This window comes from Dipodomys spectabilis, unplaced genomic scaffold (genome assembly GCF_019054845.1).
Source record: "Dipodomys spectabilis isolate Male_0828 unplaced genomic scaffold, ASM1905484v1 ptg000138l, whole genome shotgun sequence".
NCBI lineage: Eukaryota > Metazoa > Chordata > Mammalia > Rodentia > Heteromyidae > Dipodomys > Dipodomys spectabilis.
In genome coordinates, this window is record NW_024870815.1 from 5,265,702 (window position 1) to 5,290,166 (window position 24,465).

The 24,465-nt window shown below is 39.2% G+C and overlaps 1 protein-coding gene across 1 annotated transcript; it reads right to left on the reverse strand.

Moving 5' to 3' along the window:
* Positions 1 to 796: 796 nt before the first annotated feature.
* Positions 797 to 23,255, reverse strand: Ugt3a1 (UDP glycosyltransferase family 3 member A1). The gene is given in 8 exon segments (XM_042690530.1): positions 797 to 1,144; positions 1,146 to 1,200; positions 2,355 to 2,496; positions 2,499 to 2,573; positions 16,079 to 16,138; positions 16,141 to 16,297; positions 18,304 to 18,835; positions 23,164 to 23,255. Coding segments are annotated over 8 exon segments (1,335 nt in total). The 3' UTR covers positions 797 to 922.
* Between the last annotated feature and the right edge of the window lie 1,210 nt (positions 23,256 to 24,465).

A 24,465-nucleotide genomic window follows, 5' to 3' on the forward strand; every position in this document is an offset into this window, starting at 1 on the left:
GCAAAAAAATTACTTCAAAGTGTAGATAGCTCTATCGTTTCTTTAATCTCATTAAATATTAAGGAAATTCATATTTCATTTCGGATACATATCAATTATTTTCTCTTCCTATATTTCATAAATTTTCTTTCAATTTTTACCAAGTAAACATGATCATTATTTTATTTCCTATTTGTCCATTTAATTAAACCTTATACTATGGGAGGGGCTCCTTCCTGAGTGGAGGAGAACAGAGGAGGCTTCTGGAACTTTGAGGACAGCTTCAGAGAGGCAACAGGTCAGAGGAAAATGTAAGAATTTGTTAAATATGTATTTTATGTAAGGTGCTAGAAGGAGAAAGGGAAAGAGACTGAAAAGTAATCTGGACAGGGGGAATGCAGTCGTCAGAACATGTGTCAGCCAGGTCTTGGGAGGCTGAGATCTGAGAATCCTAGTTTGAAGCTAGCTCAGGTAGGTAAGTCCAGGATACTTGTAAGTCCAGTTAGCTAGCAAAAAGCCAGAAATAGAACTGTGGCTTAAATAGAAGAGTACCAGTCTTGAGCATAAAGCCAAGCAAGAGAGCCTGGCTCTGAGTTTAAGGCCTAGTATCAGCACAGAGAGAGAGAGAGAGAGAGAGAGAACAACAACAACAACCAAAAAAGAAACCCACTTTGCCAAAAAGAAGAAAACATGGGGGCAAGGAGCGCACAGGGCTGGCTAGGGAAGATTTGTGTCTGCACAGAGAGGTCCAAATCAAAAGGAGCAACTCAAGGAGTCCATGTGGTGCATAAATATTTTTTTAAGAAGCAGATAATAAAGAGGAGCCAATTGTAAAATAGGTGGAGGAAAGGAGAGAACCTCAGAGTGCCCTGGGCTTGAAAAGGGGATGCCTGCAAAGAACCAGAGAATCTCCAACACCGTCATGGCTAGGCCATACTAAGCATTATGTCTTCTTCAGCTTCCTGGCTGCCTTTAGCCACCTGGTCAGCAGGATCAGCAGCTTCCCACAAAGCCACAGAACACCCAGAGTGAAGCCCAGCAGGAACAGGAAGATGTTGAGCAGATGCAGCTCAGTCCACGGCTGCTGTAAGGTATAAGGCCTGAGGTGCTCTGCACCCTTATTCTGGAGGATGTGGTCGATCCAACCCACCAGGCGCTGGGCAGGGGGTGAAGGGCTGGGAGTGCCTGATGATGCTGGCTGCCACCGCTGCAGACTTGTACCTGGTTTGGCAGAAACAGATAAGGAGGCATCACTATGTGTGACCATGAGGCACACACACATGCGCACGTGTGCGCATACACACACACACACTCACACACACACACACACACACACACACACACACACACACACACACACACTTTTACCCTTTCTAATTCCATAGGTTGCTATCAAAGGAATTTTGTTGGTATGGCCTTGAAAACATTCAATAAAACTTCTATACAATGATTGATCACTAATTCATCCTAAAAGTGCAACACTCTACAAGTGACTCAGCCTGCAAAGACCAGGGCCAGCTCAAGGAATCTTAGTATACACAACAGAAAAATTACATTTGATGTAATATATGTAAAAGATCTAGAACCTAGACCTAAGAACCTCAAGCTACGTGTCCGTGTTTCATTCATTATAACAAGACTTTGTTAACGTCTCCCACATGCAAGGTAGCATGTGAACCTTTGAGATCTGTATTAAGATCATGCTCTTGAAACTCCAGTAATTGTTCTAATTCCTCTTAGTTATAAGGAAGACAATGCTTTTCCTTCTCTTCACATGTGGTCTCTGTATCGGATTGGCAGTACTTTGCCTGGAAGGTTACTGGGCTTCTTTTATAGAAGCATACCTTCCATCATTCACTAACTACCTACTTGGTAACAGCCCTTGTGCTGGAACTGAGAACAGAGTGTTAAGACGAGAACCACACTGCTGTTCTCTGGGAGATTGCTCTCTGTTCGTTAATGTTGGGGGACATTATCATGAAAACATAAAGTAATTGTGAGCCTTAAGAAACATTAACAAAAAATGATGTCATTGGGTTGATAGAAGAAATTACTGAGCTGTCATAGATGAATTCTCTAAGAAGGTCACATTGGATGTCAGAGCTGAATGTCATGATGGATCCAGACTCTGCAAACCAAAATTCTCCAAGAGACTCTGTATGTGGAGTTTGGGATCATCAAAGCCATAATGTAGAAAATTATTCTCAATACTTCACCTAAATTGTCCTAGTGTTACTCTCAGAGGACACAAGTCAACGTTTTCCATCATATACACATACAACAATGAACTGTAAAACTCAGCTTACCGAAAAATAGACACATATTGTTACCTTAAGTGTTAGAATAGCATCTGGCCTTAGCGATCAGCTACTCACCTCTTGTCTTCTATAACTTGTTTCACTTTCAGAGCCAATGTTTCTGCTGTGAGGTTGATCATTGAAAGTGAGACACCAAGTTTTTTTGCTTCTACATGGAACATGTTTATGGGCTAGTCTGCATTAACTGGAATTCTCACCATGGTACACCATGCCGGATAGCCTCATTAACACTGTTTATTCCACCATGTGTAACAAACACACAGATGCTACGGTGTGCTGTAGCAAATAAGAAAAAGAGAGCAAAATATTTTAGTTTTTTTTGAATACTCAGGAAAAAAGAATAGAGAAATAGGGCTGGGAAGGTGGCTTAGTGGTAGAGCGCTTGCCTTGCGTGCTTGAGGCCCTGGGTTCGATTCCTCACCACCACATAAGCAGGAAAAAAAGCCGGAAGTGGCACTGTGGCTCAAGTTGTAGAGTGCTAACCTTGAGCTGAAGAGCTGAGGGACAGTGCCCAGGCCCAGAGTTCAGGCCCCACAACCGCACACACACACACACACAAAAAAAAAAGAATAAAGGAATAACAAAGTGACTTTTAAAACTCTGGATTTATTGATTTTGCATGAGGACTATCCAAAGGTGGTATCATAAATGCATAAAAGCTGGAAATAAATTCAGCATTCCTTCAGTAAAAAATATCTTTGGCACACCTCTGAGATCAGAATTGTTGGAAATCTACCAAGCAAACGGCCCCCATAAACAGGCGCAAGTTGCAATCCTAATATCAGATAAAATAGACGTCAAATTAAAAGTAGTGAGAAGAGATAAAGAAGGTCGCTACATACTAATTAAGGGATCTCTCCTTCAGGAGGATATTACAATTCTAGATATCTATTCACCAAGCAACCGAGAACCCAAATTTATCCAAGAAACACTACTTTCCCTCAAATCCCACATACATCCAAAGACATTAATTGTTGGGGACTTTAACACACCACTTTCCCCACTAGATAGATCAACTCAGCAAAAACTCAACAGAGAAACCCCAGATCTAAACAACTGCATCGATCAACTAGATTTAACAGACCAAATATTTCATGCACCAGTATCAGAATACACGTTTTTCTCAGTAGCACATGAAACATTTTCCAAAATAGACCACATTTTAGGCCACAAAGTAAACTTGTCCAAATTCAGAAACATTGAAGTTATACCTTGCATTCCACAAGGGAATAAATTAGAACTCAACACCAAAAGCCACCAAAGAAAGTCCTGTAACACATGGAGGCTGAACAACACACTGCTGAATCACGAGTGGGTCATGGAAGAAATTAGAAAGGAAATTCAAATGTTCATGATATTTAACAAAACTGAACACACAAATTACCAGCTCCTCTGGGACACAGCAAAGGCAGTACTCAGAGGCAAGTTTATAGCTCTGAGCTCCTACATCAACAAATTGGAGAAATCTGAAACCAACAATTTAATGAGACATCTGAGTCTCCTTGAAAAAGAGCAGCAAGATAAACCCTAATACAGTAGACAGAAAGAAATAATTAAAATTAAATCAGAATTAAATGAATTAGAATCCAAAGAAACCATAGAAAGAATCAACAAAACAAAGAGCTGATTCTTTGAAAAAATGAACAAAATTGACAGACCCTTAGAAAATCTTATCAGAAAAATCATATCAGAGATGAGAATGAAACGTTACCACAGAAACCACCAAGATTCAGAACATTATAAGGGAATACTTCTCAAAACTTTCTGCTAATAAGTTTGAGAATTTGGCAGAAATGGACCTTTTCCTAGCAAATATTCACATGCCGAAACTAAACCAAGATGAGTTAAGTCATCTTAACAGGCCCATATCAAGTATTGAAATAGAAACAGCAATAAGAGACCTCCAATCTAAGAAAAGCCCAGGGCCAGATGGCTTCACAATGGAATTCTACAAGGCCTTCAAAGCAGAGTTCACACCAATACTCCTCCAACTCTTCAATGAAATTGAAAGAGAAAGTTCACTATCGACCTCATTCTAATAAGCATCATAACCCTCATCCCAAAACCAGGCAGGGACTCATCAAAGAAAGAGAACTATAGATCCATTTCTTTGATGAACATTGATGCAAAACTTCTCAACAAAATTTTGGTCAATCGACTTCAACAATTCATCCAAAAAATCATACACCACGATCAAACAGGATTCATTTCAGGGATGCAAATCTGGTTCAATATACACAAATCAAATAATATAATTCATCACATCAACAGGAGCAAGGATAAGAACCACATGATTATCTCAATAGATGCAGAAAAAGCATTTGACAAGATCAAACATCCCTTTATGATGAAGGTTCTGGAAAAATTAGGAATCCATGGAACATTCCTCAATACAATAAAGACTGTATATGACAAACCTACAGCCAGCATTATACTTAATGGTGAAAAGCTAAAGCCATTTCCTCTTAACTCAGGAACAAGACAAGGATGTCCACTCTCTCCACTTCTCTTCAATCTAGTATTAGAATGTCTAGCTACAGCAATAAGACAAGAGGCAAACATAAAGGGCATCCAAATAGGGAAAGAAGAAGTAAAACTCTCCCTCTTTGCAAATGATATGATCTTGTATTTCAAGAATCCCATAGACTCCACTCCCAAATTACTCAAGCTGATTCAAAACTTTGGCAAAATATAAAATGGCTTTTCTGTATATCAATAATGAGAATAGTGTGGCTGAAATTAGGAAAGCAATTCCATTCATAATAGCCCCACAAAAAAATAAAATACCTAGGAATTAACTTAACCAAAGAAGTGAAGGACCTCTATGATGAAAACTTTAAAAACTTGAAAAAGGAAATCAAAACAGCACTTAGAAAGTGGCAAAAACGGAGTTCCGGGAAGATGGCGGAGGAGAAGCTGGAATCTGAACAAGCTCTCGCATAGAAAGCAGTTTTAGAGTTCCAGTGAACAGTCCTAAGCCAGAGAATCACACCAAGTGTGCCATCACAGGACAGAGAGTTAGACAAGAGAGGGAAAGCCAAGACAAGGAGACACATCTGAGCGCCTGCCAGCAGCCGCGGCGGCGGCGGCAGGGTCGCAGCGGCGACCGCAGCCGCGGCCATACCTGAGCGCTCACACAGAGAGTCCAGGACGAAGGAGCCAGACGCAGCGGGCGAGAGGATTCTACTCAACACCAGCAAGAACCGACAAGGAGCGGACAACTTCATCCTGCACTTTGCAGACCAGAGACGACCCAGAATCCAAGACTCGGCGTGAGTAGAAGCCCGACTTCCTCACTCCTTCTCAGGGAGCAGAGGAGGGAAGGCCACCCCTCCCCCCCCAGCACCGGTGATCTCCATCTTGGATACCGACAAAGCTCGGAGGAGCTGCTAGCTCCAACTCAGGCCTTGGAATAAAACGAGTCATTTAACAGGTCACAAGAACTTAACGGCGAAGTGACCTGCCAGACTCAGCTCCATCCAGGGAAAAGTCACCCAGCTCAGGCACCAGCCATTGGAGTGGCTTTCCTCACTGGGTAACCAGAGCCAGAGGCTGCCCCTCCCTCTAGCAGCCTCCACAATCAATTGAAAAACAGAAACCCTGAGAATGGCTCCAGGGTGGGCTCTGTGAATTTTTCACAAAATAGCCCCAGGGAAAAGCTACTGTTTGTTGAAAGGCCTCAACTCTACCAGAACCTAGCCTCATCACCCCTCTTTTATGATTCTCAAAGCAGATCACCCTCCCATTAAACTAACCTGGGAGGGGGATCTCAAAATCTTGGGTAAAGCAGAGCATTTTTCTGCCTGTTTGAACAAACTGACTGAAGAAACCAATCAAGCCACAGGACCTCAAGCTGACCAGAGACTCCAACTAGAGGCTGGTTACAGACAAAAGGGAGATACAGGATTCTTCCCACCCCTCCCAAAAAAAATCAAAAAAAAAAAAAAAATCAAAGAACTTTTTTTTCTTCTTTTCTTTTTTCTTTCTTTTTTTTTTTTGGTACCTTATATACATAAAATCTTTTTTTCCTTTTCTAAAACTTTTATTAATCTTTAATTTTTGCCTTTTTTGAAAAAATAATTGTTTTCCAGTAACTTTTTTTCCCTCTTATAATTTTTATTTTAGGAATACGTGAATGTACGTTTTCCTTTCTTTTCTTGTCTTCTCTCTCTTTTTCTTTCTTTCTTAATTATCTTTTTGTTTTTTGTCTAGCTCTACTGAACTTCTGATCTTTTTTTTTCTCCCTTTCTTATCCTTTTCACCTTTTCCTTTCTTTTGTTCTTCTGTATGTGACTTAACTCTTGTCCTGCACATCCTGATAAACCCATAGTTAACTAGTAGACCCTATCCCCCATTGTGTACACACTTAATCCACAAATTTATTACTCAATCCAAAACCTCTGAGACTTAAATTCCTTAATAGCAGTACTACCTCTTTATACCTATATAATATTTTAAGCATTTTTTAAGTTTTTCACATCTCCTCTATCTCCCTCCTGTTTTCTCATTATATTCACATTCCTCTCTAAATAGATGGTCTTTCAATCTCCATAACTATATTAATTTTTACGTTTCTAATTTTTTTTTCTGGTCTCTTTTCATTTCCCTTTACCTTTCTTCTTTTTCTCTCCCTCTCTACTTGCATCCTACCCAACCTATTTCCTGCATTGAGATTAGGACATAGTTAACTCTCCCTGTGCCTCCCCACACCAATCTATTCCTAATTTTTACCCACATCTCTCCCTAACCCTAAAAATCTCTGGTTTCCCAAATTCTTCTCTGCGGTTCGAAGCCCATTAACATATAGTTGTTTGATGTTGAATAGATGTATCTGTTGAACTAGATTGTATCTGTAGACTATTGACTGTATAAATGCAAACGTTGGTTGATGGTTGCCTTAAGATAGTGTTCTAGCACAAAACTGGTGCTATTTTCATCTCAAATGGGCAGAGTAAGCCGAAAAAACACAAGAAAAATGGCAATGGGTATCTCAATTCCCAATCTTGATAATCAGGGGTCAGATCAGATAATGAACAATCCAGAAGAGAGTTCCCAAATAGCTCTACAAACACTGGTGGCAAATATGATAAATGAGAAGTTTGACAACTTACAAAGGACTCTGTATGAGCGTGATAGGGAGAGAGAGGAGGCATCCCAAAAGTTTATGCAGGAATATCATAAGCGTGAGGAAGCTACTCAAAAAATGATACAGGATTTGCGTGAACAACTTGAGAATACTCAAAGAGAAAGGGAGGAATGGCGTGAGCAGGCTGAGAACACTCAAAGAGAACTGCAGGAATCCCACGAACGGGAGGAAAGAGAACTGCAGGAATCCCACAAACAGGAGGAAGCTAATCAAAGAGTAATTCAGGAATTGAGAGACCAGGTAGAGAACACACAAAGATCAGTAAAGGCATTCATGGAATCCATTAACAAAGAGCTGAAGGAAGTCAGGGAGACCACAAAGGGAATGCTGAATGGAACCCAACAGAAGGAATGGGAGTCCAAAGAAACCATAACCAATCAACTAAGTGATTTGAGAACAAACACTGACCACCAAATTAAGGAAGTAAAGAAATTCATACAAGACCTAAAACAGAGCTTCAACAAAGAACTTGAAGCCATCAAAGCTGACTAATTAGAAGGAAAAGAGATAAAAAACAAAGTAGAGAGTCTTGACAGCAGGTTAGACCATGCAGAAGATCGAATCTCAGGGATTGAAGACAGCCTAGATATTATAGAGAAAGAACATACAACCATCCAAGACAAGTCCAAGAGGTATGATAGATCTATCCAACACCTAGAAGACACCATCAGAAGGCCTAATCTAAGGATAATGGGTGTAGAGGAGCACCTAGAAACAGAAGTTAATGGTCTAGGAAATTTGTTTAACAGGATCCTAGCAGAGAACTTCCCAAACATACAAAAAGATAGGCCTATTCAGATACAAGAAGCTTTTAGAACCCCAAATAGACCAGACCAGAATAGGACATCCCACCGTCACATTATAATCCACACAGGATCAACTCAGACCAAGGAAAAGATCCTTAAAGCTGTCAAGGAGAAAAGGTTAATCACCTATAAAGGGAAACCAATTAGAATCACCTCAGATTTCTCAGCAGAGACAATCAAAGCAAGAAGAGCCTGGAATGATGTATGCCATGCCCTAAAAACAAACAACTATCAACCAAGAATACTGTACCCAGTTAAACTCTCCTTCATAACTGAAGGCCAAATAAAAACCTTCCATAGCAAAGAAAAATTGAAACAATACATCTCCACCAAACCAGCCCTACAAAAGATTCTTAAAGATGTCGTACACATAGAAAACCAACAAGACCGCAACAAAGGCCAAGAAACTGCACCCAAACTGAGAATCCAAGAACCATAGGAAGAACCTAGTTATCGCAGCCCCCAAGAAGGTGGATAACATGACAGGAACTCCCAAATACCTCTCAGTCCTATCTCTTAATGTTAACGGACTGAACTCTCCAATTAAGCGACATAGACTGTCTAGTTGGATTAAAAAACAAGACCCTTCTATCTGCTGCCTGCAGGAGTCACATCTTGCCCGTAAAAACAAACACATTTTCAATGTTAAAGGCTGGAACAAAATCTACCAAGCAAACGGCCCCCATAAACAGGCGGGAGTTGCAATCTTAATATCAGATAAAATAGACTTCAAATTAAAATTCGTGAGAAGAGATAAAGAAGGTCGCTACATACTAATTAAAGGATCTCTCCTTCAGGAGGATATTACAATTCTAAATATCTATTCGCCAAACAATGGAGCACCCAAATTTATCAAAGAAACACTACTTTCCCTCAAATCCCATATAGATACAAAGACATTAATTGTTGGGGATTTTAACACACCACTCTCTCCACTAGATAGATCAACTCGGCAAAAACTCAACAGAGAAACCGCAGATCTAAACAGCTGCATAGATCAACTAGACTTAACAGACATCTACCGAACATTTCACCCAGCAGCATCAGAATACACGTTTTTCTCAGCAGCACATGGAACGTTTTCTAAAATAGACCACATTTTAGGCCACAAAGCAAACTTGTCTAAATTCAGAAACATTGAAGTTATACCTTGCATTCTCTCTGACCACAAAGGAATAAAATTAGAACTCAACACCAAAAGCCACCAAAGAAAGTCCAGTATCACATGGAGGCTGAACAACACACTGCTGAATCAAGAGTGGGTCATGGAAGAGATTAGAAAGGAAATTCAAATGTTCATGCTATTCAACAAAAATGAACACACAAATTACCAGCTCCTCTGGGACACAGCAAAGGCAGTACTCAGAGGCAAGTTTATAGCTCTGAGCTCCTACATCAACAAATTGGAGAAATCTGAAACTAGCAATTTAATGACACATCTAAACCTCCTTGAAAAAGAGCAGCAAGATAAACCCCAATCCAGTAGACTGAAAGAAATAATCAAAATTAAATCAGAATTAAATGAATTAGAATCCAAAAAAACTATAGAAAGAATCAACAAAACAAAGAGTTGGTTCTTCGAAAAACTTAACAAAATTGACAGACCCTTAGCAAATCTTATCAGAAAAAGAAGAGAACACACCCAAATTAATAAACTCAGAGATGAAAATGGAAACATCACCACGGAAACAACCAAGATTCATAACATTATAAGGGAATACTTCTCAAAACTTTATGCTAATAAGTTTGAGAACTTGACAGAAATGGACCTTTTCCTAGCAAATATTGACATGCCAAAACTAAACCAAGATGAGTTAAACCAGCTTAACAGGCCCATATCAAGCATTGAAATAGAAACAGCAATAAGAGACCTCCCAGCTAAGAAAAGTCCAGGACCAGATGGTTTTACAGCGGAATTTTACAAGGCCTTCAAAGCAGAGCTCACACCAATACTCCTCCAACTCTTCAATGAAATTGAAAGAGAAAGCTCACTACCGAACACATTCTATGAAGCCATCATAACCCTCATCCCAAAACCAGGCAGGGACTCATCAAAGAAAGAGAACTATAGATCCATTTCTTTGATGAACATTGATGCAAAACTTCTCAACAAAATTTTGGCCAATCGACTTCAACAATTCATCCAAAAAATGATACACCACGATCAAACAGGATTCATTTCAGGGATGCAAAGCTGGTTCAATATACGCAAATCAATTAATATTGTTCATCACATCAACAGGAGCAAGAATAAGAACCACATGGTTATCTCAATAGATGCAGAAAAAGCATTCGACAAGATCCAACACCCCTTTATGATGAAGGTTTTGGAAAAATTAGGAATCCATGGAACATTCCTCAATACGATAAAGGCTGTATATGACAAACCTACAGCCAGCATTATACTCAATGGTGAAAAACTAAAGCCATTTCCTCTTAACTCAGGAACAAGACAAGGATGCCCACTCTCTCCACTTCTCTTCAATCTAGTATTAGAATGCCTAGCTACAGCAATAAGACAAGATGCAGACATAAAGGGGATCCAAATAGGGAAAGAAGAAATAAAACTCTTCCTCTTTGCAGATGACATGATCTTGTATTTAAAGAATCCCATAGACTCCACTCCCAAATTACTCAAGCTGATTCAAAACTTCGGCAAAGTAGCAGGTTATAAAATTAACCCCCAAAAATCAATGGCTTTTCTGTATGCCAACAATGAGAAAAGTGTGGCTGAAATTAGGAAAGCAACTCCATTTGTAATAGCCCCACAAAAAATAAAATACCTAGGAATTAACTTAACTAAAGAAGTGAAGGACCTCTATGATGAAAACTTTAAAATCTTGAAAAAGGAAATCAACACAGAACTTAAAAAATGGCAAAACCTCCCATGCTCCTGGATTGGAAAGATTAACATCGTGAAAATGGCAATACTTCCCAAGGCTATCTACAAATTCAACGCAATACCTATCAAAATTCCAACCTCATTCTTCAAGGAAATAGAAGAGACAATCCAAAAATTCATATGGAACAATAAAAGACCCCGAATAGCAAAAACGCTCCTCAACGGAAAGAACACTGCTGGAGGAATATCAATACCAAATTTCAAACTCTACTATAAAGCCATAGTAATCAAAACAGCTTGGTACTGGCATAAGAACAGACCTCAGGACCAATGGAATAGAATTGAAAACCCAGAAATGAACCTACAGACCTATAGCCATCTAATCTTCGATAAGGGAGCTAAAACAATAGAATGGAAGAAAGACAACCTCTTCAGTAAATGGTGCTGGCAAAATTGGTTAACTACATGTAGAAAACTTAAGCTAGATCCTTATATATCACCCTGCACCAGAATCAACTCCAAATGGATCAAAGACCTTGAACTCAAAGCAGACACTCTGAAAACATTACAGGATGGAATAGGAGAAACCCTGGGTCTCCTTGGCTCAGGCCGAAATTTTCTGAATAGAGACCCGGAAACACAAGAAATCAAAGAAAGGTTGGACAAATGGGATTGCATAAAGTTGCAGAGCTTCTGCAGGGCAAATGACATAGCTAGCAAGATCAATAGAAAGCCCACGGATTGGGAGAAGATCTTTACTAGCCATACAACGGACAAGGGTCTCATATCTAAAATATACTTGGAACTCAAAAAATTAAACCCCCCAACAACAAATCCTCAAAGAAACAACTGCCCAATAAATAAGTGGGCGAAAGACTTAAAGAGAAACTTCTCTGAAGAAGAAAGAAGGATGGCCAATAGACACATGAAGAAATGTTCAACATCCCTAGCCATGAAAGAAATGCAAATCAAAACAACATTGAGATATCACCTCACTCCAGTTAGAACGGCAAAAATCAAGAACTCTAACAACAACAGATGCTGGAGGGGATGTGGACAGAAAGGAACCTTACTTCATTGTTGGTGGGAATGTAAACTTGTTCAACCACTTTGGAAAGCAGTATGGAGGTTCCTCAAAAGACTCCACATAGAGCTCCCCTATGACCCAGCAATCCCACTTTTGGGCATTTACCCTAATGTTTACAAACAAGACCACACTAAAGCTACCAGCACAACTATGTTTATTGCAGCATTATTTACCATAGCTAAGATCTGGAACCAACCCAGATGCCCCTCAGTAGATGAATGGATCAAGAAAATGTGGTATATATACACAATGGAATTCTATGCCTCCATCAGAAAGAATGACATTGCCCCATTTGTTAGGAAATGGAAAAACTTGGAAAAAATTATATTAAGTGAAGTAAGCCAGGTCCAAAGAAACATAGGTCCCATGGTTTCCCTTATTTGTAATATCTAGTATATGTATGAGTCAAGCGGAAAAGGTCAGATAATGTGATGTCAGGAAAATGAACCCTTAGATGTGTATTTTAATGTTTTTTTCTTTCATGCATGTGTTTCTAACACATTTATAAGATTATCTCTTTGTTGCTTTGTATGTGCCTCCCCCACAGTATAACCCTTGCTTTCACTATATTTGATGTCAGTATAACTTGTGGAAGAGATGGGGAAAAACCAGTTGTTTAAGGATACAGGTGGACCTGTTGCAACAATGAGAAGTACAAGTTGTCATGTCCAAAACGAACTTTACAACGTTGGTGGGGGGGGGGGGGCTGGGGTGGGGAGGAAGGAGAAGGATTGGGATTAGGGGGGGAGGGGGGAGGCTGGGAAGGGATGTGAAGGGTAAACAAAGGAGGAGGCTGCAATGCTTGGTAAGAAATGTACACATTATCCTGCCCATGTAACTGTAACTCCTCTGTACAGTATGTTCACAAATAAAATTAAATTAAATTAAAAAAAAAAAAAAAAAAAAGAAAGTGGCAAAAACTTCCATGCTCCTGGATTGGAAAGATCAACATCGTGAAAATGGCAATACTTCACAAGGCTATCTACAAATTCAACGCGATACCTATCAATATTCCAACCTCATTCTTCAGGGAAATGGAAGAGGCAATCCAAAAATTCATATGGAACAATAAAAGACCCTGAATAGCAAAAATGATCCTCAACAGAAAAAACAGTGCTGGAGGAATATCAATACCAAATTTCAAACTCTACTACAAAGCCATAGGAATCAAGACAGCTTGGTACTGGCACAAGAACAGACCTCAGGACCAATGGAATAGAATTGAAAACCCAGAAATGAACCTACAGATCTATAGTCATCTAATCTTCGATAAGGGAACTAAAAAAAATAGAATGGAAGAAAAACAGCCTCTTCAGTAAATGGTGCTGGCAAAATTGGTTAACTACTTGTAGAAAACTAAAGCTAGATCAGAATCAACTCCAAATGGATCAAAGACTCGGAGTCAAAGCAGACACCCTGAAAACATTACAGGATGGAATAGGAGAAACCCTAGGTCTCCTTGGCATAGGCTGAAATTTTCTTAATAGAGACCCAGAAATACATCAAATCAACGAAAGGTTGGACAAATGGGATTGCATGAAAGTGCAGAGCTTCTGCATGGCAAAGGACATAGCTAGCAAAATCAATAGAAAGCCCACGGATTGGGAGAAGATCTTCACTAGCCATAGAATGGAGAAGGGTCACATATCTAAAATATACCTGGAACTCAAAAAATTAAATCCCCCAACAACAAATCTTCAAAGAAACAACTGCCCAGTAAATAAGTGGGCTAAAGACTTAAAGAGAAACTTCTCTGAAGAAGAAAGAAGGACGGACAATAGACACTTGAAGAAATGCTCAACCTCCCTAGACATAAAAGAAATGGAAATCGAAACAACATGGAGATGCCACCTCAGCCCAGTTAGAATGGCTAGAATCAAGAACTCTAATAACAACAGATGCTGGAGGGGATGTGGACAGAAGGGAACCTTACTGCATTGTTGGTGGGAGTGTAAACTTGTTCAACCACTTTGGAAAGTAGTATGGAGGTTCCTCAAAAGACTCCACATAGAGCTCCCCTATGACCCAGCAATCCCACTTTTGGGCATTTACCCAAATGTTCACATTAAAGTTACCAGCACGACTATGTTTATTGCAGCATTATTTACCATAGCTAAGATATGGAACCAATCCAGATGCCCCTCAGTAGATGAATGGATCAAGAAAATGTGGTATATATACACAATGGGATTCTATACCTCCATCAGAAAGAATGACATTGCCCCATTTGTTAGGAGATGGAAAGACTTGGAAAAAATTACATTAAGTGAAGTAGGCCAGGTCCAAAGAAACATAGGTCCCATGGTTTCCCTTATTTGCAATAACCAGTATATGTCTGAGTCAAGCAGAAAAGGTCAGATAAGTTGATGTTAGGGAAATGAACCCTAAGATATGTATTCAAATGTTTTTTTCTTTCATGCGATCGTTTCTAACACATTTATAAGATTATTCCTTTGTTGCTTTGTATGTCCCTCTCCCACAGTATAACCCCTGCTTTCACTGTATTTGATGTTGGTATAATTGTGGAGGAGAAGGGGAAAACAAATCGTTTAAATAGGGATACAGGTGGACCCATTGCAACAATGAGATATACAAGTCGTTATGTCGAAAACTAACTTTACAACTTTGGTGAGGGGAGGAGGAGATTAGGTGGGAGGTGGGGGAGGATGGGAAGGGATGGGAAGGGGAAACAAAGGAGGAGGCTACAATGCTTGATAAGAAATGTACTCATTGTCTTGCCCATGCAATTGTAACCCCTCTGTACAGTATTTTCACAATAAAAAAAGAAAAGAAAAGAATTGTTGGAAAATCACCAAAAAGCTCAGCAAATGAAACATCTTTCTCAATCTTTCCACTGATCTTTTTGTTCTTTATTCTATCTTGTGTTTTACTTTTCTCACTACGATTTACTCTCTGCTTCACTTATCATAGATCTCTCATAAAATTTTTACTGCTTAGGTGATTTCTTCTATTTTGAATTCAGGGAATAACAGAATGTATACCTCTCTGTTTCCAGTTTCTCTCTCTGCTCTACACATATTTAGAGAAATCCAAAATAATTTTTGACCAAGAGTTAATCTCAAATTGTGTCTCTTACAGACTCTACTTGTGTCCTAGAAAATGAACACTTTTCCCCAATAAATATATAAATACATAAAAACATTGTTATTTGAAGGTATATACATCTGTATTAAATTCCCTAATTTTGAGCTATAATCTGAATTTCGTAAACTCTCATCTAGTCACTGAGTGTAGCTGTGAAAGATCTCTAAAAAGCACTGTGACAAAGAACCCTCATTGGAGCATATGAAGTTGGTTGCCAAAGAATTAGTGGACTTAATAAACTACCACAGTTGCTCAAATAGCCTAGCAGACCCTCCAAACTGTTGACATCACGGTTGTGATAATGTGCATTCATCACCCATCACCCACTTTTTGGATTAAAAGCATGTGTGTGTGTGTGTCCATGTACATGCATGTTCACATGGTGGCTCCTGCTAAACAGGTACACAAGAAAACATTGAAAGAGTGACAACATGTCACTGGGTTTGTATTCTTGCAGTTCACTTATGGTCTTGAATTGTATTGGAGTGACCATTCAGTGCCAAATACAGTAGGGGCAAGGTCACGTGACAAATAGTTATTTCTGGTTAGAGGTTTGAGGGTTTACTGTCCTAGGTAGAAAATAAGAGAAAATGGCTGTTGAATCCCATGTAGAAGGTAGCCCAAAGCGCCAAGAACTCGACCTGCTGCTTCCCTTCTCTTGCCCTCCGGAAATGTGTATTTATCCATTAACAGCTCTTTCTTGTGCTTGTACATATGCCCAGCTGCATCAGAGTAAACAGGTGCCCCCCAAATATGTGTCAATAAAATGAGAGGAGCAGACTGGGCAGCTCTTTCCCAAGAGGTCATTCTGAGGAATCCAATCCATGATTTTGACATTTGTAGCCAATTTCAAAGAGAACTCTTACAGTTCTATATCACCCCTTGAGGAAGAAGGGCAAAGGCGTTGTTCATCTCCTCCAGTAATGTTTGGCTCTGAAACCAGTTCAGTATTGAGCCCAGGGACACAAGAACAAAACCAGAGATTTCAAACTTAGAAATGAAGTTCTCCAATTCCTAGAATAAGACAAAAAAATAAAAGGAAGTTACTGATTTATTAGTAACATTTTGTAAGGCAGATATGAAATGCAAATCGGACAGTTTACTAAATATACCCAACTATTGGTGCCTTGTACTCACTTTCCTGGCATTTTTTTCATGGCCTATTTCATAGCCTAGTCACATTGTATGCCTGTATTATGCTCACGTTTATAGTATCTGGATAGCTTACAAGTTAGTTTTCTAATACTGTGCACTCATTTCATCATATAAATATGTTAAATAATAAAGGATGAGTATGGAAAGGGATTTAGGTTATTATTTACCCTACAGACTTTATTTCACATGAAGTATTTATGGCATAATGCAGCAATAAGTGCTATAGATGCCGAATGTTTCACTATTTTCTGGAATAGAGAAGATAGGATAGGTAGAGGTATCTTAGTACATTGAACTCCTAGTATCAGCATCCTCCTCATTGTACACTCTAGGTCCTGAGAAGTATGGAGATTCATAAATTTTTCAAGGGATGGACCAGAGATGCTAATGGCTAGCAGAACATACATGAGTGAGTTAGAAATTTTGGGAGGACATTATTGTCATAAGAATTGGAAGTAGAACAAGGTCAAGTTCTTTGACATTACTTTTAAACTTGTCTCCCAAATTTAGAAACTCCTTCCAGCAAATACAACTTTCTTATCCATGCATCATTCCCATCTCCTGATGTCCACTCAAGGCAAAGGCAGGGGCTAAAGGGGATTCATTTGGTTCCTGGAAAATCCAGATCCTATCTTACTGTGAGCTGAAAGGTACTTTGAAGGCCTCCTATATCACCTGAGAATTCAGGCCACCCCTTTATAAAAGTGGCTATAAAAATTACAGAAAAAGGGGGCTGGGAAGGTGGCTCAGTGGTAGAGCTCTTGCCTTGCATGCTCAAGGCCCTGGGTTCGATTCCTCAGCACCACATAAGCAAAAAGCAAAAAGCCGGAAGTGGCGCTGTGGCTCAAGTGGTAGAGCGCTAGCCTTGAGCTGAAGAGCTGAGGGACAGCACCCAGGCCCAGAGTTCAGGCCCCACAACCGGACCCAAAAAAAAAAAAAATTACAAAAAAAGGGGCTGGGAAGGTGGCTCAGTGGTAGAGTGCTTGCCTTGCATGCATGAGGCCCTGGGTTCGATTCCTCAGCACCACATAAGCAAAAAGAAAAAAGCCGGAAGTGGTGCTGTGGCTCAAGTGGTAGAGCGCTAGCCTTGAGCTGAAGAGCTGAGGGACAGCGCCCAGGCCCAGAGTTCAGGCCCCACTACCGGACCAAAAAAAATTACAGAAAAATATGGTTATTTCAAAAGATGGTTATATCTGCCAACAAGTGGAAGAATATTGTACAATTTGTGTAAAAAAAAATTCTCAGTGCAGATAAGTAACAACTGCAGCCAACTTACCTTACCTAGCCACACCTGTAAATTTTCAGTGGTGTTGCTTCTGGGTCCAGGCTGTGCATTAGATGACTGGTTCAGCTTTCACCATTTATTTCAGTTAGAGCCATCCCAGATGAATCGATTCATAATGTTTTACTATAGTGAGAGGCAAGAGTTCTGCAGGGTGGAGAGCTAGGGAGAACACTGCAGTTCTTTCTTTCAGTCCACTAAAAGCTGCCCTAGTAAATGCCCTGTCTTCAGTGCTGTCCGTTTCATTGTGACTAACTCAGATCTTTATCAATTGTTGCGAGTAACTGAAACTCGCTAATTATTTCATGTACACATTTAAGTGCAAAGGCAAATGTCATCTTTAACTTAATGGCTTACTTAAAGGCTTTGACCTGCTCTAGACTGTGGTCAATGAGACTTAAACGTCAGAGCTGGGGAAGGCGCAGCACTTACTTGTACAGCTGTGAGCGTGGGTGTCCTCTGTACGTGCCTCTTGTGCCACATCCTGTATCATTCTCAGGATCCCTTTGCTACATGGCAGCCCCCAGTTGGGCACTGAAAGCCCCTGCATAAAGTCTGGTCCAATGGCTAATGTTTTACTTACTTGTGGTATTGGCATTACAGGTTTGTCCAGGATGCCTCCAATATAAACAGTGTTAGGAAACAGAAGCCTGACAAAATCCAAGGCAAAATCTGAATTCACAAACCAAAACTCTGTTTTCTGGAGAAGATGAGCCAAAACTGGCCTAGAGCCTTCTGCGAAATGCTGCTTGATGGTGTTGTCAAAGGTAGAGTACTTTTTTTTTTGCTTCATAGGAAAATCAACAGACTTTAGAATGTTCTTTACTAGGCCCCAGAAGTCCATTTCTCCACTCAGCAGTGGATAGTATACTGGAACATAAGACAATGGACTTGGCAACCCAAAGTTGCCGTTAGCAAATGCCGTGGAAAGTAAGCACACAAATGGGTTTCCAAGTTTCTCAGCAATCAGCAAAGAGCAGAAATCTACTGAATCCAAAATCATCAGGTCAACATTCTCATTCCTTAAGGAATCCAGGATGTCCTTTGAGCTTAGCAAGTCACTGCATAAAGTCCCAAGGATTTCATAGAGCTTTATATAGCTGTCAAATTTTTCCCTATAAATAGAAAATTCATAGCAAATATTTGAGGTGTCGACTCCACAAGATTTGGAAAAATCTTAGACACAAAGAAAATAGATAGGCAACAGTATAGCTAGCATATAATTTACCACTGTCCAGAAAATACTTCATAGTCTTTGTCTAGGAATTTCCATTCTCTAAAATGTTCCCACTTCTCATCCCGTTTTCTCCACTGATTTAATCCTCTGCTGATTTAAATAGCAACAGTGTAAAATTTCTTCTGCCCTGGGTGCCACCACTGACTATAGGATTCTATATGCTCTTAATCAGCCTATCTATGTGATAAGCTGTTTAACTTTCATTATATAATGATATTGAATGATTATACTATCTTCCTGACAATATGTGTAAGCAATTTGTTACTAGCTTCTCTAATCACCAATGGCTCTGTCTATTTCTAATCCTGTGTGTCTTTTATTTGACAGTTACTTCACACACAGAGGCTTTCTGATAACAATATTAGAACCCCAAATCTGATAAGCATGAGATTTTCATCTCTCTTGGCTAGACCTCGTGCAAATGAAACAAAATTATAAAGCCATACTTGAAGCTTTGACTTTACATCTCATGCTGGCTCTAGTACTCAAAGATAATGCTAAAGTTTTAGTCATAGTTAAGATTCTTGTTTATGGCACTATTTGAGGGGCATAAAAAATAACCATAGAAAGAGATAATGAATTCCTGCAGTCGGGAAATGGACAATGTGCTCTGAACATAATGAAGGGATGAGAGGTCACACTTTTAGAGAGATCAGCTAAGAAGAAGATTGTTTTACATCCTCTGGCACTCTCTTCTTCACAGACACAACACGTAAAACTACTATTCCTACTCCAATTTATTACAAAAGTGCTCATGAATTCTGTGGAGAAAGCAGTGTTGACTTCATGAACATTTTGAAAGATAGAGGTAACCCTGAGGAAAAGGGAGCCCCAGACCACCCCACAAAGTGGCCCCACAAAAGTGTCTACAAAGCAGGTTCCACTGCCAGCACAAAGGCCCCAGTGCAGGTCAGCAACTAAACTATAATATATGCACATGTGAGATATAATACCACAGTAAAATTCTAATGTATAATTAACATACACCAGGAGCCAGCACCAGTGGCTCACACCCACAATCCTAGCTATTCAGGAGGTGAGATCTGAGGATCACAATTTGAAGCCAGCCCAGGGAAAGGAAAATCCATGAGACTCTTATCTCCAATGAATTACAGAAAAAGCCAAAGTGGAGCTGGAGCTCAAATCATAGAGTGCTAGCATTGAACAAAAGGAGCTCAGGGACAGAGCCTGAGCCCTGAGTTCACACCCCAGGAGCAGCAAAAAAAAAAAAAAAGCAAAAAAGGAAAAAAAAGAAAACATGAATGATGTGAAAATGAAAAGAGTTAGGGCAAGGGTGGAGCAGAATTGAAGAGAGCCAATGGGAAGGGTGAATAAAAATATAATCAATTTATTTTTTATTTTATTTTATTTTGTCCATCCTGGGGCTTGAACTCTAGACCTGGCGCTGAACTCCTTCTGCTCAAGGCTAGCGCTCTACCACTTGAGCCATAGCTCCACTTCCAGCTTTTTCTGTGATTGGAGATAACCCAAAAAAGTATAGAACCCATGGTTTCCCTTATTGGTAATAATTAGTATATGCCTAGGATAGTCCTAGCAGATGAGCGTAATAGCTCATATAAGATGATAAGAGAAATGAACTCCAAGATACAGAAACAAGAAGTTTTTCTTTGTTGTTATTTTTAATGTACTATGTGATCCCTTTTTATTTTGTGGTTTTTCCCCTATGATTTATCCCCTGTTGTCATTGTATTTTATTTTGGTACCTGGTATTGTATATACATTTATCTGAATTCCAGAAGGGAAGGGAAACAACAGAATGGTGAGACAAAGAACAAAGGCGGAAGCAATGCAACAGCGATACTCACAAGACAATGTGTTAGAAATGAACTGCATAATTTGGAGGGGGCAATAGGGGAGAGAAAGTGGGAGAAAAATGAGGAAGGGGGAATGAATGGGGACAAAGAGTCTCATGGGCTTTCCTATCCAGGCTGATTTGGAACAGCAATCTTCAGATCTCATCCTCCAGAGAAATTTGGTCAAAATATTTTATATGTATGTATGAAAATAAAACAATGAAATTGTTTTAAAAAAGAGGAGAGGAAATGAAAGAGAGTGATAGAGGGAGTGAATTTGATTGGGGTACTTTTTATGCATGTATGGAGCTCCCCCTTGGTACAACCAATAGATGATAATATTAAGAACTATTTTAAAAATAGGCTATGAGACAATCAATAGCTCAGCAACCCTGTACTCCTATGCACCTGAACTTTATTCCTGTATATATATATATATATATATATATATATATATATATATATATATATATACTTATATATATGAAAGAATTATAGACTAAGAACTTGAAACATTCCTATCTTGTATGAACTTTGGAATAAACTTTAAATCACAAGAATAAACTTTAAGCCACTGTTTATGTGCTGGATGCTACATTTTCATTGTGGCTGTAAGGAAATCATGGGACTTAATAGCAGTGGTCAGGGAGGCTCTACTGTAGGAGGGGATGAATATAGTTCTCATGGAACCCCGTTAGTTCTGTGGGACAGTTATTGCAAATAACAAAAAAGTCCATTTCTTTCTCCCCAGATGCGCCCCACCAATGTGATTCCATTTGCTATAGTCTTCAAGAAATTCAAGTAAGTGCTGACTTTTTATTTGAAATAAATAAATTGTACTATACTCAGAAAGACACGATTGTCCACAACTCTGACCATGTTTAAACTAAGAAGCCATGACAGAAGAGCCAAAATAAACCTGTGCTTTAGAAGTACTTTAACGAACAATATAAGATGACATACATGAAGGTGTCAGGTGAGTTTCTGTGAGAGTGATGGAGAAGAGATCGTGCTCTTGACGCTTAAGTAAGGGAAAAACTCTGTTTTGAAGGTTCTATTGAGAGTCACCTGGATAGGCGACTAGTAGTCACTGTATTAAACAATGATGGCATGGATTTGTGCCTGTCTTCTGTGAAGGTGAAAAAAAAATCTGTGTCCTCAAAGAGAGGTGGGTGGGAAGAAATAGCTTCATCTGTCATTGTAGATCATTAGGCTGCTTGAATTTTTACAGTATTTTAAAGGCAAAGTTTATAAATGATAAAAATGAGTATGCATAAGCATTTTCTCCTTTGGTAACTTTATGTCAAGCAGACAAAACAAGTAATGAAAATTGATCTCATTTCTCTTCAATAAGATGTCAAAGAGTCTAACCTTCTTTCTTTATTTTTTTTTTGGGGGGGGGGTCTAGTCATGGGGCCTGAACTCTGGGCCTGGGCACTGTCCCTCAGCTCTTCCCCTCAAGGCTAGCCCTCTACCACTTGAGCCACGGCGCCACTTCCAGCTGTTTTTTTCTGCTTATGTGGTGCTGAGGAATCGAACCCAGAGCCTCATGTATGCAAAGCAAGTGCTCTACCACTGAGCCACCTTCCCAGCCCACCTTCTTTATTTCTTAAGATTTTAGTTGAAACATAGCAAGAAAGAGACTGAAGAAGAAACCCTGTTTCTCAAAAACAGAAAGGAGAAAGAAGGAAAGCACATCAAACTGAGAGGAAGAGATGAGGGAGAATGCATTTATAATATTCAATGCATATTCTAGGAAACCAGAAAAACTGAAGGGCTGGGTGAATTTAGGAGGGATCGAGGAGACTGATGAAAGAGGTGATATTGATCAAGATGCAGTGTACTCATAAGCTGACATGTTAAATTGTAATCCTCTTGTACAACTATTTAAAGCTAATAAAACTAAATAAAAGGAGAGACTACAGACTAGATGACTGAGAATGAGTTAACTATTGCTCATGCTCTATCATTGAACTGTCCTACTTTCATCCTCTCTCTCTCTCTCTTCTTGATTTGAGTTTTTCTGTCAGTATCAGGGCCTCATGCTCCCACTTACCTTTCATACTCATGGCTGCCCTACCATTTGAGCCATGCCTCTAGTCTGGCATTTTGCTGGTTAATTGAAGATAGGGTCTCTCGGACTTTTCTATCTGTGATGACTTTGAACCTCAATCTCCCGGGTCTCAGTCAGTATCCAGAATCACTAAGATTATAGGCATTAGCCACTGGCTACCATCCATCTTCTTACACATAATCTAGCCTATAAACATCTATCCATCCACCCACTCTCTCACACCTTTCTCTTAAAAGAGACCACACAAAGGATCTTGCATCCATTTATTCATATTATGACCAAAACAGTGACTTTGATTCAGTGAACCAAGCAAATTACCTTCCATGTAAGGCTTCTTGTAAAAGGAATTCAACAACCTTACATAATTCTCTCTGATTATCTTCATGTGGAAGCCAACTAATAATCAACATCAAACAACTATATATTAATGGGCTATGAACCACAAAGAAGAATTTGGCAAACTAGAAATTATTAGGTTTAAGAAGAAATGTGGGTAAAAATAGGAATAGAGGGATGTGGGAAGGCACAGAGAGAGTTAACTAAACTAATTCCTAACCTCAAAGTGGAAAATAGGTTGGTTAGGATGAAAGTAGATAGAGAGAAAAAAAGAAGTAAGAGAAAGAGAAAAAAAGAGACAAGAAAAAATAGAAAAGCAAAAATTAAAAAATAAAAAGTGCAGTGCTTAAAAATTATGCAAATTTGAAAACGAAATACTCAAAGAAGAACGTGAATATAATGAGAGAAGGGGAGGGATGTAAAGGAGACGTGAAAAACTTAAAAATAAAAATACTTAAAATATTATATAGGTATAAAGAGGTAGTACTGCTATTAAGGAATTTAAGTCTAAGAGGTTTTGAATTGAGTAATAAATTTCTGGATTAAGTGTGTACACAATGGAGGATAAGGTCTAATAATCGACTACGGGTATATCTGAGGAGGTGCAGAACAGCAATTAAGTCACACAAAGAAGAACGAAAGAGAAGAAAAGTTGAAAAGAATGAGAAAGAAAGAAAAAAGGATCAAAAGTTCAGTAGAGCTAAACATAAACAAAAAAATAAAAAAAATTTTAGAAAGAAAATGCATACACACTTATACCCCTAAAATAAAAATTATAAGAGAAAGAAAAAAAGTTACTAGAAAAAAAGTTTTTTTAAAAAAAGGTAAAATTTAAAAATTAGAAAAAAAAGTTTTAGAAAAAAATTTTTATAAAAGTTACCAAAAAAAAAGTTCTTTGATTTTTTTTTAGAAGGGGTGGGAAGATCCTGTATCTCCCTTGTGTCCATAACCAGCCTCTTGTTGGAGTCTCTGGTCTGCTTGTGGTGTTTGATTTTCCTGTGGCTTGGTTGGTTTCTTAAGTCAGTTTGTTTGAGCAGGCAGAAAAATGCTCTGCTTTATCCAGGATTTTGTGATCTTCCTCCCAGGCTAGTTCAATGGGAGGGAGATCTGTTTTGAGTATCACAAAAGAGGGAGATGGCTGTTTCCTCAAGTTTGGAGATGCTGTGGTGAGGCTAGGTTCTGGGTAGAGTTGAGGCCTTTCAGCAAACAGTAGCTTTTCCCTGGGAGGCTAGCTTGTGAGAAACTCACAGAGCCCAGTCTGGAGCCATTCTCAGGGTTTATGTT